General features: G+C 44.3%; 1 protein-coding gene across 2 annotated transcripts in view; it reads right to left on the minus strand.

The window, feature by feature from the left end:
• Nucleotides 1–19,826, minus strand: part of LOC138525658 (uncharacterized) — a 338,509-nt gene that overhangs the window by 152,022 nt on the left and 166,661 nt on the right. For both annotated transcript variants that reach the window (XM_069635722.1, XM_069635721.1), the window contains exon 3: nucleotides 1,338–1,691. In XM_069635722.1, coding sequence (XP_069491823.1) covers nucleotides 1,338–1,691 — 354 coding nt within the window. The remainder of the gene's footprint in view (nucleotides 1–1,337; nucleotides 1,692–19,826) is intronic.

Consider the following 19,826-nt stretch of genomic DNA (forward strand, 5'->3'; position numbering starts at 1 on the left):
TTTTAATTACCCATACCAGGCTGCACCAATTGCTGTGAGCAGAAGACTGTCCTGATGATAGTGGCTTTACCCGCATACATGCCACAGAAACCGGTCGACAGTGGATGCTACTTACAAGAGGCACAAATCAAGCCTACCTTGTAGTTTGAGCATTTCTTTTTACCAACCACCCATGACCCGTCATATCTACATCATTTCACAACGGATTATGGGACTTGGTGTCTTCTTCGTTGTGTGTTATGTCAAACATTGTATGTTAATGTATCTGTGTTGTTTTTAGACCTGAGTACACCATGGCCAGGAAGACAATCTAGTGGCTAATAAACTGACAGATACCCCACTAGATGCCTCTCCAATTGACCATAGGTGCACCTTTTTAAGTGATCATTGAGCACTTCTCTTCCTATTTCCACTTACACATAGTGGAAGAGAGTGGCATAGGTCCAACAAGGCTGAAAGTATTTCCTACCTAGAAGTGGTTAGTTTATTTCTTTTTCTATCCACTGTTTGTAAGCGGCACAGCACCGTTACCTAGAGGAGGCTTTGCACTTAGGCAGGGATAGTCAGATATTCATTCTATCCTTTTCTGTCCTTCCATCACAGCCTTGTTTGCACATGTACCCTCTCTTTGCGTGCTAGTACATTGGTCCTGGTCCACATAAGCCTCTGGATTTCCTGATGAGCTATAACCCATTTTTCCATACAGTGGTTTTTGCGCTATGTTTGTGTTAAAACTATTTTAGAGTAAGGGCCATACCCTGTTTACTCTCCCTCCCGCCTTCACGGTTATTCTACATGGTTTCTTAGTTGCCAGCTAGTTGCAGCGAATACCATGATATATCCCTCCTGCATTAATTGGGAATAACATGATATGCTGTCCTGGATTAACTGGGAATAATGAGATCTTGCCCTCCTGCATGAACTGGGAATAACAAGATCTTGCCCTCCTGCATGAACTGGGAATAACAAGATCTTGCCCTCCTGCATTAACTGGGAATGACAAGGTATTGCCCTCCAGCATTAACTGGGAATAACATGATGTTGCCCTCCTGCATTAACTGGGAATAACAGGGCCTTGCCCTCCTGCATTAACTGGGAATAACAGGATCTTGCCGTCCTGCATTACTCTGGAACAACAGGAATTTGCCCTCTTGCAATAATTGGGAAGAATGAGAACTTGTCCTGCTACATTAAACTGGCATAATTAAAAGTGCCCCCCTAATGCTCTGTAAAAGAGTTTTTAAATAATACTAACAAAGTCTCGCAAATGTTTCTGGCTCAAAGTGCTTTCAATTCATCATTCTCCCCTCATTTTCTTTCTGCCAACCCCCATTTACCTTGAAACTGCAGCAGGAAACACTTGTGTTTCGTTATCCACTCTTCCGGCCTGAGTGCCTCGTCTTCTGCCCACATGTGCAGAGTGTAATCTCTGGCCTCCTCCGGGGTGATGTGGGACAGCTCCAGGCTTCCGCCGGGGAGGACTCGGCAGTTGGGCGTGTGCCCGCACTGAATAATGCCTCTCGGATCCCACGCTGCAGCAACAAGCCTGGAGTCACTCCTCGTCCACCGAAAGTGACATCCCCAAGGGCAGAAGGCCTGGTCCGAGTCTGTGATCTGCAGCAGGGCTGAGCCCCCGGGGGCCGCATATACAGCTGTGGTTCCATTACACTCCTCTTCTGCAGAGGAGGGACCTTCAGGAGACACAGAGAGGGAAAGAGAAGGAGAAACACATCAGATGTCACGTGATTACAATCCATATCCCTGAAATGTGTCTGTCCTTGAGCAGCAGCAGAGGAAGACTTCAGGGCTGAACAGAGAACGTTATCATGAATAGCCCTAGGACTGCAGCCGGACACACATGTGCACACATGTCACTATTTACATGTCACTGGAAGGGTACGGCGAGTAATGGGATGCTGAGAGGCTGAGGAACCCCCATTGCATGATCAGCCGCAGCTTCCCTCCCAGGCTACTTGGCATCTACCAGTAATGCCCCCCTTTGAGGCCAGTGGTAGAAGTGCAGAACGGGAACTAGTTGCACTCTGCAGCCAGAAAGCAGGGATTGGTGGGATGTTCTCAGTGGTACTGCACCTCCCCAAAAAATTTAATAAACAAGAAAACAAGAACCAGGGAAACAAGAAATAGAAATTGAAACAGGTTGTGAGCATAAGAAGACATTTTTCTGTGGTAATGCACCTCCCCCAGTGAACTGCAATTTACAGATATCCTCCTAACATAGTTTATTGGGAAGGGACAGTACCACTGACAACATACAGATGTCCTCATACAAAATCTGATATCACACTTGAGGACATCTGTATGTTCTCAGTGGTACTGCACCTTCCCAAAAAATAATTGCTAGTATTGTAACAGTATCCAGAAAGGGAAATCTACATGCAGCCGAAAGGCACAACAAAAGCGGCCTGAATGTAGCCCAACTCCCTCGGCTTAGAAAAGAAAGATCACAACTGCGGTGAGTCGCACTCACTGTTTGTGCTACCTGGTAGCTTCTAGAGATGCTGACCTACTGGAGACTCTTGAGTCTGTCCACCATGGCGGTTGTGGAGGATCAATTCTACTCATAAGCTCTCCCAGAGCACGAAACGCGTGTTATGCTATTTGTTTTATGTGTTCCGTGTGTTCCTGGTTCGTTGCTATGTGCTGAAAGCGCGGCATACCATGGAGTACATTGATAACAGTAAGGAAGAAAATAGTCCTGTGGTTTAAGGACCCTCGTGTCCCCTTCACACCACTGTTTTGGAAACAGTTGAAATTTAAAAAAGATTTGCGAAGTATATTTAAGATAACATCTCAGAGAAAAAGTTTTGAAAAACACAGACATATTTTATTTGAACAAACAAATTGGTGTCAATATTAAAGCTCTACGTGCTTCGGGATTTCCCCTTCCTCAGGAGCAAAAATGTCATCATTACAGAACTTTTTTTTCTTTCTGATCTACAAAGTAAACAGGACATTTTTAAAAAACAAGTGGGCTTGTAAATCTCTCAAACTGCAAACATAATAAATCATAAAAAACATCATCTCAACATCCTCGGGAGTCCTTATTCACCTGGATTATGTTGCGAGCAAGAGCTCACTGTCTGCTGGGTTCTTTGCATATAAGCAAGTCTGTACTCAATTAGTTGTATACAGCAGAGTGTTAACTTCACACTGTAGAGAAAGAGATGTACAGGTTGGGCAGAATTAGGATAGGAACTACACTCTGTAGCCAAAAAGACATATGTTTAAAGTCTATTCAGACAAAATTCAGAGATAACCTATGGACGGTCTGACCTCCTAAGTTGACAGTGAATGGTGAATAGTGGAGTGGTAGGCTAGAGACAAGCACAAGGTAATGATGGACGGCTTGGCCGCCTATGCAGACAGTGAATTGTGAATAGTGGAGTGGTCGGCTAGAGGCAAGCACAAGGTAATGCTTCTCGTCTATGGACGGCCTGACTTCCTATGCAAACAGTGAATGGTGAATAGTGTATTGATCGGCTAGAGGCAAGCACAACAAGGTAATGCTTCTCGTCTATGTGATCAATTCCTTAAATCTATGGCCCAAATGACAAGAAAAAGGGGATTCAAGGTCTAGCATTTTAATAAAAAAACAGTTTAAGGCTCAAACACACCATAGCACAGTTCACAGTTGTGCTGTGTAATACTAGAGGTGGTATGTAGATCCTAGAGAGGGGGGGATTTGACCAAAAAACTGATGCAACATTTGGCTAGTGTAGTTCCTATCCTAATTCTGTGAAGTCTGTACATCTCTTGAAGTTATTCCAGCTCAGGAGATCCCAGCTGGCGCGCAATACATTGGGGATAACTTAGCTGCTGATAATGTGTCTGTGGCCCAAGCACCCTTGGCTGTTAATGTTGTGGTATCAGCTGATTTCAGCGCAGAGAAGTACCAAATAACAAAGGCGGTTTCGCACTCCCCACAAGGCGGACGGTCCAGAGGGGGTCCGCTTGTTAGCCGGTGGGATAGAGGGGGGGTCACAGACGGAGGGTTTTAGAAATCCCCTGGTAACTGAGTCAGAGCGAAGAAGCATTGAGACTCCCTGCATGAATGAGGAGGAAGTGAGCAATGCACCACCCATGCACTGCTGCTGTGCTTAGCGTGCACTAAAGGGCGGTGACTGTCACCCTACAATCCCCTGCCTCCTTCCACTTACCCTGAGCTGCGCTGCCCTGGCTGCACTTACTGAGCAATGCACCACCCATGCCCTGTCGCTGGGCCTAGCACACACTAAAGGGCGGTGACTGTCACCCTACAATCCCCTGCCTCCTTCCACTTACCCTGAGCTGCGCTGCCCTGGCTGCACTTACTGAGCAATGCACCACCCATGCCCTGTCGCTGGGCCTAGCACACACTAAAGGGCGGTGACTGTCACCCTACAATCCCCTGCCTCCTTCCACTTACCCTGAGCTGCGCTGCCCTGGCTGCACCTATTGAGCAATGTTGCCCTGATTGCACTTCCCCTTTCCCTCTCCCTTGCACTTCCTCTTCTCCCTCCCCTCCTGCACTTTGCGCTATCGCACTTGCACAATCTGAATGACACGAGGCCTTAGTAAGATCTTTGTTTTGTCCTCCCTGTCTTCCCTCTTTTGTCTTGTGGCACCTAGAAACACTTGTGTACAGGCATGTTATAAATGACTTATCATATCATATCATATCATATTGATGACACGAGATTGCTGGGGAAGCCATTTATGACTCTCAAGGAAAGAAGGCATGTAATATGTTCGGGGCGTGGGCCTAGACCTATAGAGGGGAATAATGGGACAAATTCCGCTTCTAACATGTGCAATAGATTCATTCTAGAGACATTACCCTTGGACTGAGAGTCAGTGGTCCTGAATAGAAGTAACATTCTATGCCTTTTAAAGAGAGCACCACCTCAAGCACAAGTGTCTAAGGATATTGACCGCGTAGAATTTTGGAATGATTATTGCCGTGATAAGTTTGTGCTACACTTCAACTCAAGCCTTGTTAGAGACCAGGTTCTGGCTGTTGCAGATTATATTAAATCCTGGGGATTTGAAATCTCCAAATGTACCCCAAAACAGCAGGAGAGCAAAGTACCAAGGGTGCCGCCGCCCCAACCCCACCAGAGGTTCTGTCTTGTCTCTGTCCAACTTCTACAAATGCAGTTCATTAGAGGGGAGAATATGAAAAGACCTCTGTGGGATATTAGTTAATGAGTACTTCATCTATCATGCAGTTATACCTCTGTGGGAGATTAGTTAATGAGTACTTCATCCATCATGCAGTTATACCTCTGTGGGAGATTAGTTAATGAGTACTTAATCTATCATGCATTTAGACCTCTGTGGGAGATTAGTTAATGAGTGCTTCATCGATCATGCAGTTATACCTGTGTGGGAGATTATTTAATGAGTACTTAATCTATCATGCACATATATCTCTGTGGGAGATTAGTTAATGAATACTTTGTCTATCATGCACTTAGCCCACTGTGGGACATTAGTTAGTGAGTACTTCATCTATCATGCATTTAGACCTCTGTGAGTGATTAGTTAATCAGTACTTTATATATCATGCACTTAGACCGCTATGGGAGATTAGTTAATGAGTACATTATATACCATGTACTTAGACCTCTCTGGGACATAAGTTCATGAGTACTTCATCTATCATACACTTAGATCTCTGAATGAGATCTGTGAATGAGCCTCATCAATCATGTAGTTATATCTCTGTGACAGATTAGTTAATGAGTACTTTATCTATCATGCACTTAGGCTTCTGTGGGAGATTAGTTAATGAGGACTTCATCTATGATGCACTTAGACCTCTGTGGGAGATTAGTGAATGAGTATTTCATCTATCATGCAGTTATGCCTCTGTGGCAGATTAGTTAGTGAGTACTTCATCTATCATGCACCACTTAGACCTCTGTGGGAGATTAGTTAATGAGTACTTAATTTTTTGTGCACTTTGACCTCTGTTGGAAATTAGGTAGTGAGGACTTCATCTGTCATTCACTTAGACCTCTGTGGGAGACTAGTTAGTGAGTACTTCAAGACCTCTGTGGGAGATTACTTAATGAGAACTTCATCTACCATGCACTTAGACATCTGTGGGAGATTAGTTAATGTGTATTTCATCTATCATGGATGCATACCTCTGGGGGAGATTAGTTAATGAGCACTTCATCTATCATGCACTTATACCTCTGTGGGAGGTTAGTCAATTAGTACTTCAACTATCATGCACTTAGACATCTTTGGGAGATTAGTTAAGGAGTACTTCATCTATCATGCAGTTATATTTCTGTGGGAGATTAGTTAATGGTTAATTCATATATCATGCATGTATACATCTGTGGGAGATTAGTTAATGAGAACCTCATCTATCATGCATTTAGACCTCTCTGGGAGATTAGTTAATGAGTACTTCATCTATCATGCACCTATACTTCTTTGGGAGATTAGTTAATGAGTACATCATCTATCATACACTCAGACCTCTGTGGGAGATTAGTTAATGCAAACTTCATCTATCATGCATTTAGACCTCTCTGGGAGATTAGTTAATGAGTACTTCATCTATCATGCACCTATACTTCTTTGGGAGATTAGTTAATGAGTACATCATCTATCATACACTCAGACCTCTGTGGGAGATTAGTTAATGCAAACTTCATCTATCATGCAGTTGTACCACTTTGGGAGATTAGTCAATGAGTACTTCATATATAATGCACTTAGTTCTCCATGGGAGATTAGTTAATGAGTAGTTAATTTATCATGCACTTAGACCTCTGTTGGAGAATATTCAATCAGTACTTTATATATCATGCACTTAGACCTCTGTGGGAGATTAGTTCATGAGTGCATCATCTATCATACACTTAGACCTCTGAATGAGATCTGTGAATAAGCCTCATCTATCATGCAGTTATATCTCTACGAGAGATTAGTTAATGAGTACTTCATTTTTCATGCTTTAGACTTCTGTGGGAGATTAGTTAATGAGTACTTCATCTATCATGCACTTAGACCTCTGAAGGAGATCTGTTAATGAGCACTTCTTCTATCATGCACTTAGACCTATGTGGGAGTTTAGTCAATGAGTACTTCATATATCATGCACTTAGACCTCCGTGGGAGATTAGTTATGGGTACTTCATCTGGCATGTACTTAGACTTCTGAAGGAGATCTGTTAATCAGTACATCATCTATCATGCACGTATACCTCTGTAGGAAGTTTATTAATGAGTACTTCATCTATTGTGCACTTAGACTTCTGTGGGAGATTAGTTAGTGAGTACTTCATCTATCATGCACTTATACCTCTGTGGGAGGTTAATTAATGATTATTTTATCGATCATACACTTAGAATTTTGTGGGAGATTAGTTAATGAGTACTTCATCTATCATGCACTTAGGCTTCTGTGGGAGATTAGTTAATGAGGACTTCATCTATGATGCACTTAGACCTCTGTGGGAGATTAGTGAATGAGTATTTCATCTATCATGCAGTTATGCCTCTGTGGCAGATTAGTTAGTGAGTACTTCATCTATCATGCACCACTTAGACCTCTGTGGGAGATTAGTTAATGAGTACTTAATTTTTTGTGCACTTTGACCTCTGTTGGAAATTAGGTAGTGAGGACTTCATCTGTCATTCACTTAGACCTCTGTGGGAGACTAGTTAGTGAGTACTTCAAGACCTCTGTGGGAGATTACTTAATGAGAACTTCATCTACCATGCACTTAGACATCTGTGGGAGATTAGTTAATGTGTATTTCATCTATCATGGATGCATACCTCTGGGGGAGATTAGTTAATGAGCACTTCATCTATCATGCACTTATACCTCTGTGGGAGGTTAGTCAATTAGTACTTCAACTATCATGCACTTAGACATCTTTGGGAGATTAGTTAAGGAGTACTTCATCTATCATGCAGTTATATTTCTGTGGGAGATTAGTTAATGGTTAATTCATATATCATGCATGTATACATCTGTGGGAGATTAGTTAATGAGAACCTCATCTATCATGCATTTAGACCTCTCTGGGAGATTAGTTAATGAGTACTTCATCTATCATGCACCTATACTTCTTTGGGAGATTAGTTAATGAGTACATCATCTATCATACACTCAGACCTCTGTGGGAGATTAGTTAATGCAAACTTCATCTATCATGCAGTTGTACCACTTTGGGAGATTAGTCAATGAGTACTTCATATATAATGCACTTAGTTCTCCATGGGAGATTAGTTAATGAGTAGTTAATTTATCATGCACTTAGACCTCTGTTGGAGAATATTCAATCAGTACTTTATATATTATGCACTTAGACCTCTGTGGGAGATTAGTTCATGAGTGCATCATCTATCATACACTTAGACCTCTGAATGAGATCTGTGAATAAGCCTCATCTATCATGCAGTTATATCTCTACGAGAGATTAGTTAATGAGTACTTCATTTTTCATGCTTTAGACTTCTGTGGGAGATTAGTTAATGAGTACTTCATCTATCATGCACTTAGACCTCTGAAGGAGATCTGTTAATGAGCACTTCTTCTATCATGCACTTAGACCTATGTGGGAGTTTAGTCAATGAGTACTTCATATATCATGCACTTAGACCTCCGTGGGAGATTAGTTATGGGTACTTCATCTGGCATGTACTTAGACTTCTGAAGGAGATCTGTTAATCAGTACATCATCTATCATGCACGTATACCTCTGTAGGAAGTTTATTAATGAGTACTTCATCTATTGTGCACTTAGACTTCTGTGGGAGATTAGTTAGTGAGTACTTCATCTATCATGCACTTATACCTCTGTGGGAGGTTAATTAATGATTATTTTATCGATCATACACTTAGAATTTTGTGGGAGATTAGTTAATGAGTACTTCATCTATCATGCACTAAGACCTCTGAAGGAGATCTGTGAATAAGTCTCATCCATCATGCACTTAGACCTCTGTGGGAGATTAGTTCATGAGTACTTCATCTTTCATGCATTTAGACCATTGTGGGAGATTAGTCAATGAGTACTTCATATATCAAGCAGTTCGACCTCTGTGGGAGATTAGTTAATGAGTACTTCATTTAAACCTCTGAAAGAGATCTGTTTATGAGTACTTCATCTATCATTCACTAAGACCTCTGTGGGAGATTAGTTAATGAGTACTTCATTTAAACCTCTGAAAGAGATCTGTTTATGAGTACTTCATCTATCATTCACTAAGACCTCTGTGGGAGATTAGTTAATGAGTACTTCATCTATCATGCACTTAGACTTGTGAAGGAGATCTGTTATTGAGAACATCATCTATCATGAACTTATACCTCTGTGGGAGGTTAATTAATGAGTACTTCATCTATAGTGTACTTAGACCCCCGAAGCAGATCTGTTAATGAGCACTTCTTCTATCATGCACTTAGACTTCTGTGGGAGATTAGTTAATGAGTACTTAATCTATCATGCACTTAGATCACTGTGGGAGATCAGTCAATAGGTACTTCAAATATCATGCAGTTAGACCTCTGTCGGAGATTAGTTAATGAGTACTTCATCTATCATGCACTTAGACCTCTGTGGGAGATTAGTCAATGAGTACTTCATATGTCATGCAGTTAGACCTCTGTGGGAGATTAGTTAATGAGTATTTCACTTAAACCTCTGAAAGAGATCTGTTTATGAGTACTTCATCTATCATTCATTAAGACCTCTGTGGGAGATGAGTTAATGAGTACTTCATCTATCATGCACTTAGACTTGTGAAGGAGATCTGTTAATGAGAACATCATCTATCATGAACTTATACCTCTGTGGGAGGTTAATTAATGAGTACTTCATCTATTGTGCACTTAGACTCCCGAAGCAGATCTGTTAATGAGTACTTCATCTATCATGCACTTAGATCACTGTGGGAGATCAGTCAATAGGTGCTTCAAATATCATGCAGTTATACCTCTGTGGGAGATTAGTTAATGAGTACTTCATCTAACATGCACTTAGACCTCTGTGGGAGATTAGTTAATGAGTACTTCATCTATCATGTAGTTATACCCCTGTGGGAGATTAGTTAATGAATCCTGCACTTAGACATCTGTGGGAAATGAGTTAATGAGTACTTCATTTATCATGCACTTAGACCAATGTGGGAGATTAGTCAATGTGTGCTTGATATATCATGCAGGTGTACCTCTCTGGGAGATTAGTTAATGAGTACTTCATTTAAATAGAGAGCGGAAACAGAGACGGTCCCGAACAGGGTTGAAGAAGCCGTGGGAGCCGTCCTAAAGCCGGCGAGCCCACAGTGGAAGATCAGGTCCCCGGGAGGGAGCTGGAGAAGGCATTCCTGGTCCCTAACTGGAACGGGGGGCATATTCCCTATGGCTTCCATCACAAACTGAGTCTTATAGTGTCTGTATTTGGGAAGATAAAAATACACCATTGATAAGAGGAACCTTGTGGAAAACCATATGCCCTCAGATCTTGAAAGTGAATGAAAATATGAGAGAACCTTGTAGGAGAGTATACCAGATGTTTTGAGAGTCTAGAGCCTGCACCCACATTGTGTCAAGGAACTATATGAAAGCACCTGGGACAAAGGTATACCAGGTGTTTTGCGATTCGGAGAATCCCAGGGAAGATCAATGCCCTTAGTATTTTGAATTACATTGAATGTGGAAAAAACCTGGCGAAGGGAGTCATCTACCCTGGAGTCAATTGCAACATGAAGAGGAGGCAGTTAGCCTCTTGCACTACAAAGAACTTGGTTATTCTTTTGAACTTTTGTTTTTGTGGAGAGAAACCCGGGGAAGGGAGCCATTCCCTGGAACGGTGGACATTATCCATTTGGATTGGAACTGTTGTTGGATTTAGACTTTTCTGTTGCACTTGAACATTTGAGCAATTTTCAAGCCAAATATAATACCATTAATACTTTAGAATTAATTTTAGAATGAGAGGGCTAGGATAGGATTTCGGACACATGACAGGCTTTGGATATATTGACACAGAGATCCTTAGTTTTGGTTGAAGTAGGGAAAAACCTCCTAGATTAGGAACAGTGAAGCATTTTCCAACCCCTTTATTCTTTGATAAAAGTCTATATCCTCAACCATGAGTCCCCTGTGTCCGCATCTCATTCTTGGTTCCTCACACCACACAAAGGTTGAATCTATTCTCAGCTCAGACGTTCTTCTTAAATTGATTATGTTTGAATAGCTTCTTATTGGCCAGTTATTTTAGAACTTTTTAGTAATAAAAGTTTTTTTAACAGAAAGAACTCCAGACATTGCAACAGATGACATCAAGAATGTCGATTACACCCTGAAGAAGAATAGGCCATTTTCTGCTCAAAGTCAAAACATGCAAAGATATTGGTGTGAAAATATCCATATTTTTGTTTGAGTAAATGAGAGAATGGACGTAATATGAATGAACAATTGAATTACTACAGAAAACAATTTGTTGTTTTTATGCAACATTGCTTCCATTTACTGGAAAAGAGACATGAATGGATTTGAAAAAGCAATTTATAAACATGATGTGTAATAGCATAAATAATAATAATAATAATAGTAATAATAATAATAATAATAATAAAATATAAACGCTGTTTTGGTTGGCGCTGTGATATGTTACATGGGTGTTTGTGATATCTATTATGTGTCAAACTGAGGGGAGACTGCTTCTGTGTAAAAATATAATTATGTAGATATTTATTTTATTTATTTTATTTTTTACATTTATAAAGCGTACCAAACCCTGAGGTATCAAGGCGCTATAACTTAAGAAAACGGTTACAGTACAGTTACATTAAGCGCTTCAGGTTACAATATTAGAAGACAGTTGGTGGGCAAATACATGGTGCCAATCACATGTTGCATGGCGGCAATTACACACAAATGCATGGTCAAAATCAGCGGGCAAGTGTATGGTGTCAATCAGCCGGTGTGTAGACACTCACAGCACACACAGGCGACCAAGCAGGGGGGTAGGCACTCACAGCACACACAGGCGACCAAGCAGGGGGGTAGGCACTCACAGCACACACAGGCGACCAAGCAGGGGGGTAGGCACTCACAGCACACACAGGCGACCAAGCAGGGGGGTAGGCACTCACAGCACACACAGGCGACCAAGGGAGGTGGGGGGCAATCCCAGCACCCACAGCTGACCAAGCAGGGGGGTAGGCACTCACAGCACACACAGGTGACTAAGGGGGGTAGGCACTCACAGCACACACAGGCGACCAAGCAGGGGGGTAGGCACTCACAGCACACACAGGCGACCAAGCAGGGGGGTAGGCACTCACAGCACACACAGGCGACCAAGCAGGGGGGTAGGCACTCACAGCACACACAGGCGACCAAGCAGGGGGGTAGGCACTCACAGCACACACAGGCGACCAAGCAGGGGGGTAGGCACTCACAGCACACACAGGCGACCAAGGGGGTGGGGGGCAGGTACTCACAGTACACACAGGCGACCAAGGGGGTGGGGGGCAGGTACTCACAGTACACACAGGCGACCAAGCAGGGGGGTAGGCACTCACAGCACACACAGGCGACCAAGCAGGGGGGTAGGCACTCACAGCACACACAGGCGACCAAGCAGGGGGGTAGGCACTCACAGCACACACAGGCGACCAAGGGGGTGGGGGGCAGGTACTCACAGTACACACAGGCGACCAAGGGGGTGGGGGGCAGGTACTCACAGTACACACAGGCGACCAAGGGGTGTAGGCAATCCCAGCACCCACAGCTGACCAAGCAGGGGGGTAGGCACTCACAGCACACACAGGTGACCAAGGGGGGTGGGGGGTAGGCACTCACAGCACACACAGGTGACTAAGGGGGGTAGGCACTCACAGCACACACAGGCGACCAAGGGGGTGGGGGCAGGTACTCACAGCACACACAGGCGACCAAGGGAGGTGGGGGGTAGGCACTCACAGCACACACAGTCAACGAAAGGGGGAACACAGAGATAGTAACCAGGCAGTGGCAGAGTGGCGTACGGTGGTGGACAGCGGTAGACAGGGTCTTAGGAGTGGGTCTTGTGAGGAGAGCCGGCCAAGCCTGCCGGCCTCCTAATTGGCCCATATGATCAGGGCAACAACCAATCAGAGACCCCCAGCAGCACCATACCCAGCACTCCAGTGCAGGTAGTAAGAACGGCCACCTTGGAATGGCAGATGCAAGAAACAACGAATACGGCAGGAAACATTGCAGTAAAACCGGAGCGTTCTTAGGTCCACAATGTGATGTAACTTTACAAAAGTCAGAATCACAATTTAAAGTAAAATTTCGTGCACCGCCCGCACCGCTCATAAAAGCCCAAGGGTGAGGGGCTTACCTTCCAGGGTGGCCGATACTAAGACATTTGCAAGGGTCCCTGCCACGCGGCTGCTCCCTATCCTGCCCTTCTTGGTGCATGCACATCAGTCGGGCTTTGTACTGGATAGATCCACAGTGCTGAATCTGCATCAGCTTTTCAGCATTAAGTCTCAAGGCAACCGGCAGGCACAGGCAGTGGTGGCAGTGGTGTTGGATGCTGAGAATGCATTCGTCTCAGTTTCTTGGACATTTTTGTTTGATGTGTTAAGTCATTATGGCTTCAGCACATATATGATGTAATGTGTTTGCTTGCTCTATATGCGACCACCACTTGCAGAGCTGGACGTGGGACATCGCAGGCATTTCAGTTGGGCAGGGGCACTAGGCAGGGGTGGTACCCGCTCCCCCCTTCTCTTTGCGCTTGTTGTCAAACCATTGGCAGACCTTCTGAGGCATAGACACGCAGGAGGGGGCTCAGACTGGGGGTAATGCCTGATGTAGTGTCCCTAGAGGCAGACAATGGGGCTCATTACGCCAGGGGTGGACTGGCCTATAGGGAACGCTGGAGAGTTCCGGGTGGGCCTCTGCACCCTGGGCCTCTTTTGTGTGGTATTTCTAAATGTTCTCATAGGAAAAGCATTGGGCTTACTGAAAATGAATCATAAGGGGTCACTTTGAACTTTATTTCCAGGGCCTCTTTTAGTTCTCAGTCCACCCCTGCATTACGCGTTTGCCGGTATTCCATTGCTAAATCTGCCAGAATACCCGCAAACATAATTACTGATAACGCCACTTTGTCAGGTGGTATTACCACTGGAAGAATTATCTCCGGGAGTAATACCACCGGATTACAAGTGGTGGTTTGGCAGTGAAAATCCCCATTTCATGGAGTCTATAGGACTACATTGGGGATTTTTGCCAGTATTACCTCAGACGGTATTACCAGATGGTAATACCGCTGATTTTTTTGTTAAAGTTACTTTGCCTACAAAATATCGGCAGTATTACCATCCAGTAATACTGGCAAACTTGTAGTTTGGCAGTGAGGGAAAAATGGTGGTAAAAGGAATTACCTCCACTTTTTTCCTACACAGCCAAACGCGTAATGAGCCGCAGTGTCCTGATTTATATAAGAGACCCTGTCATTAATTTGCGGCCGATTATGGGCGAAACAATCTTCACTTAATATATCATGTAATATATCATGTAATATATCATGTAATATATCATGTAATATATCATGTAATATATCATGGATGGAGGTGGCATTCTTTACAGCAGATCTAACATCTAAAAGGCCCATAGAATCTGTTTCCTGATCTGGACAGGCATTCGGTTCAGATGTAGTAAGTGACAGCTTACGAAGGGTACATATTTGCCCCCTAGTGAGATAATGTTTTTAGTGCAAAGCACAATAGTAAGGAGACTAAGGGCCTCATTAGGACCCTGGCGGTCCCGTAATTAACGGTGCATGTACGGGACTGGCACTGTTCATTGCGGGCTGCCCTATTACGAGGACTGCTGCGGGACCCGCTAAGTAATGCCTGTTCAGAGCCTCCATGGGCTAAGCTGCTACCACCAGTGTAGTCTCAAGAGGGCAAGATGGGTACTCCCACGCCATGCACCATATCCAGCCGTCAGCCTTGCTACTTACACCTGAAGCTCAGTTGTAAAGTCTAATATGTTCACTCTCGCAGTCCTCCGTACACCCATGGAATCAAGGAGTGGGTCAATATCGATGATATCTCCTCCAAGGCTCCAGTTCCTACACTGCCCCCTAGCACAGTGCAGTGGAGAAACCCTTTACGGCTATGCTGCTGCCACCAGCGTAGAGCCAGGGGAAGTTGGATACTCCCACACAGGGCACTGCGCCCAAACTCCAGCACCAGGTAAGTAAGTGAGTATGGGCCTATACTGCTGTATCCCATAAAATGCAGCACTATGCAAGCAAGGGAATAAAAGAAACTAAAAGACAGAAAGGATACTGAACATGATCAAGTTCATTCCTAAATCTGAGGGTGAAGAAAAAAAGAAGGCATAAGGGATGCGACATGTCACCTGCCTAATAGTGTGTAGCACCTTCGGTCATGACTCATAAGTGAGTTTAAAAGAAACCAAAGCATAATAGATTTGACATGTCATCTACCTATCAATATATAATACCTCTAGTCAGTAGCTCCATAGCCCCCATCCTCTCCACTTCCCCAGGGAACGCAGCACCCAAACAGCCCAATCGGGCCAGGCTACTGAGGAAACCGGCCCAAGGAGTGGCAACCTCCACTGGCGAGCAAGAGGAGGAGATAGTGCACTGCGCCGATGAAGTCGACGTATGCTCTACCGCACCCACCTAGGCAAACCAAACTGGTAAGTCAAGCCGGCAAGCTGGACCGCGAGAGAAGCAAGAAAATGCTGCGACAGCACAACTGTTCTGTGCTCACACCGCGGCCACTTCCACCAGCACCAAAACTGGGAGGAGTAAGTCATCTTTGACATTGTTCACTATCAGGTTACAGGGTGATACACAAATGCCACAAATCATGTATTTCACCATTAGCAATAAAAGTAGCAACACATTAAAAGCAATAACAACATTAAAAACATCAATGTTACTAAATTCATACATTAAAAATACTAAAAAAAAATAAAAGAAAAAACCCATAACATGACTTCAGTCATTGGGGCATGATACAGGCCACAGACAGTAAGTGCATCGGCCTGCTCCAGTTACCAAATCTTCAGCACTTTGTGGTATCCATCAAATGAGGCCCTCCCTATGTCGGTGACTAAAATATCAGAATAAAGAAACTTGACATAAGTAATTAAGACGGATGAGCCAGGCTTTCCCTTGAAATCTTAAGATTGCATAATGTCTGGGCTCATCAGTGATGGTTTTAAGAAGCCAAATTGTATCCCTCATGTTGCTGACATGGATGAATTTAGCAAAGGCCTCAGATGTTGCCTCCTGGGTTGTACCTCGCTTTTTGCCCACTGTATGAATATGTTTGTCCCGTATTCCACAATGTAACATTTCCCAGATGTTCCCAGGTTCCGGCGAGCTTTGACGCTAAGTAATGGTAAAATACCGAGCCTCATTTTGTCATCAGGGTTTTCCTGCTCTTGGAACATGAGAGATCCCATCACCTTTCAAACCCTTTGGTGTATTTGCTCTTCGGGTACTGTGCAGACAGACTTTTGATTGCACTCCCAGAGGTCATTCAAACTAGTTCTCAAAGCTCGCCTTAGCACAGATTTGCAATGACGGCCAAAAGTACTGGCATCATTCCAAGGAAGGAGCAGGCCTAATTTCGCAGACATTTTATTTATATACAAAAACTACAGAATTAACCTTACCGCCTGCTGGGACAAAACGTCATGTAATGCTTCAAGATGTACACACACTTCTGGAATGTTTCACAGGTTTAGCCAGTATGTTAAAGGTGTCAATTTATCTTGATATTGAATGACTTAAATGCCCAGTTCAAGTTTGGCTGGTGCGTTTGAGGCACTACTAGGTTTACCCAAAAGGCGCATTCATATCCTATTCTCTTCTTTCACTAAGGGGTGATGTTGGAACGCCCCCACAGATCAGAATCATAAATGGCTGCAGGGATAGCCTGCATTTTATAGACCTCTACTGAGTGCGAGAGACTGTGGCCACCATAGAATGGTCGACTTTTTATTGATTTGGTATAGCCATTTAGATATTTTTGGAGGCGTACTAAGTAATCATTGGTAACAACCTCCTGAGCCACTGTCCTCAGTTGTAGGATAGCGCCAGATCACCAGGGGGAATGACTTCCTTCCCCTAGTCTCTTTCCCACTTTAGTTTTGCAGTTCAGTGCCATCAGGGGAATGACTCCCTGCCCCTGATCCACATTTCATGTAGCTTCAAATACACAGTTATCAAAAGATAGAAGAATTCCCTGACCCTGCCTTCTCTCTTTGTTCAGTTGGGTGCACTTAGTTCACTCTCCTGCCAAGTAAGACCCTGAAAACGATGCCTTGCTTCCTGGTTTGGGCCCCAGACCCTTTCTTCTCTCGTTCTTTGGTTCAGCTCTCTTGACTCACACTCTTGCTAAGTACTGATACGAGGAACATGCCTCGCTCCTTGATTGGGGTCCCGGGCCCCCGTGGCTCTCATTCTCTAGTTCAGCTCGCGTGGCTTACTTTCTCTCCATGTGCTGATATGAGGAAGATGCCTTGCTCTTTATGGGGGTCGTGACACCAGCGTCTCACTCTTTGGTGGTCAGTGGTTTTCATTAGGCCACTGGGACGAGGAAGTGTTCCTCTGATGCAGGACCACTTTGCCGCCTGCCTGTGTCCCTACTGGGCCTCCCGAACTTCCCCGTACCTGCCGTTGGGATCAAGTAGCTCACCGGATCTTCCTGGGATCGGGCGTCCTTGCGGCATCACCAGCATTCCTTCTCCAATGTCTCATCAGCTGCTCGGGTCTGAGGTCTACTTCTCACGGCCTCGCCACCACACTGTTCTTCAGGACTGGCGGGGAGGTTGCTTCCTGCTCGGCCTCTACGGGACTTTCATGGCTGCTTGTTTGCATCTGCCGCTCTGCCGGCTTCTTCTCTGGACGCAATTTGAAACTCCCAGGTACAGTGTGGCTGAAGACATCAAGTATTTCTTCAGTTTTCCTTGTATTATGCAGGCTCCACACTGGCGCAACATCCACACCTGCATTAGTGGCTATGTCAGTCCTTATTCCTCCCATGAGCCACCTCATCAAAGCACTTGGGTCAGGCAAACCCTCGGGGAACTCAAAGACCTTCTTCGTCCCAGTACCTTTGTGAAATTAAGGTAGTCCACACATTGGTAAGAGGATTGCACGTGTATTTATTTAAGCAAGCCCCAGCTCCTCATCTAGGCTCCAACTCCCAACTGACAGATTCCAAGAATAACATTCCACCATGGGATTCCAGGACATAAGATTACATGACTTAAGAATATTCAACATAACATAAAAGATGCACAATGCAACACACCCCCTTTCCCCAACTATGTACAAATAAGTACGTTCATCACTTGCACCAGATCAATATACATCAAGTCTACCTTGTTCTTCACCACCCAATCACCCACTCTCACTTCAAGTCTCTTTCGGCCACGTTTCTCATTCTCCTTCCTTGCCCACATCTCTTTCTTTTTCTCCAGAGTCCTCCTCACCTCTTCCACAACACAATCGGTCTGCCTTGCCCTCCCAAGCCAGGGAGGTGATACCTTGCTATTGGCTTTCCTCCCCCTCATCAATTCAAAAGTGCTCATCCCTGTGGCGGCACGAGGAGCCATACGTAACGCATACAGCCTATCCCTTACAGCAACTTTTTGATCCTTTTCACAAACTTCTGCTATCCTCACCACCTCCATCACACATCTGTTTAACATTTCCACAGCACAGTTCCCGACGTCCTCTTATCCTTCACACCACTCTGCTTCAGATACTCTTCAAAACACCTTCCTCCAAACTGTCTGCCGTTATCGGTCAATACAGAATTGGGTAAACCCTCTCTCTCGAACATGCACTGTAGAAATTCAACCACAGCAATCCTTTTAGTTTTATGAACAATCTTAAACTATGTCCACCGTGACAACAAATCAATTAAAACCAAAACAAACTTCCCATGACCACCACCAAGCTCGACCGACCCCAAGATATCCAAAGCCAAGTCACAGCACACTTTCCCCTAGGCCGTCCACTTTCGCCATTGGCTGCAAATGGGCCACCACGCCTTAACCCAACTTCTCACACTCAACACATTTCACAAGAACTCTTTCTATATCACGATCAAATCCAGGCCACCAGTGCTCACTCCTCAACACAGCCTTCCTATGTGACCTTCATGGGCGGCCTCCACCATCCTCCTGTGTAAACTCTTTGGGACAACAATGCAATCCCACCGATATAAAACACCATCTTTGGTACTTAACTCTGAGCGGACTTCCCAGAAAAATCCTCTCTTCGTCACTCAAAAATCACTTTTCTGGCCAACCACGGCGCACAAATCCAATCGCTCTGTCTAGAATGCTATCCGCTCTCAAAGCTTCACACAATTCTTCTCAAGACACTACTCCATCATGTGTCAAGAACACTATCCGTTACTCCTGATACCTCACCTTCAGCTACACCACCCAACCTTTACAAATGAGCTGCTAAAATATTCTCTTGCCCTGGTATCACCAAAATGTCAAATATATTTCCCCTCATTCTGGCCACCCATTCAGCAACTCTTTTTGAAAAGTTGTCCAGCCCTTTTTCTTCAAAAATCACCTTTAAGGGTTTATGATCACTCCCTATGGTAAACTCTGCCCCCACACACGGTTTCAAAATGTCTCTACTGACCAGAGTCATGCAAGGGATTCCTTATCAAGAACAGTATAGTTTCTCTCCACTCCTCTCAACATCCTTGAGGCATGAGTGATCACATGCTCCAAACCATCTTCATCAACTTGTCTCAAAATGGCACCAATG

The sequence above is a fragment of the Ambystoma mexicanum genome, chromosome 7p (genome assembly GCF_040938575.1).
Source record: "Ambystoma mexicanum isolate Mex_15411 chromosome 7p, UKY_AmexF1_1, whole genome shotgun sequence".
NCBI classification, from domain to species: Eukaryota; Metazoa; Chordata; class Amphibia; order Caudata; family Ambystomatidae; genus Ambystoma; species Ambystoma mexicanum.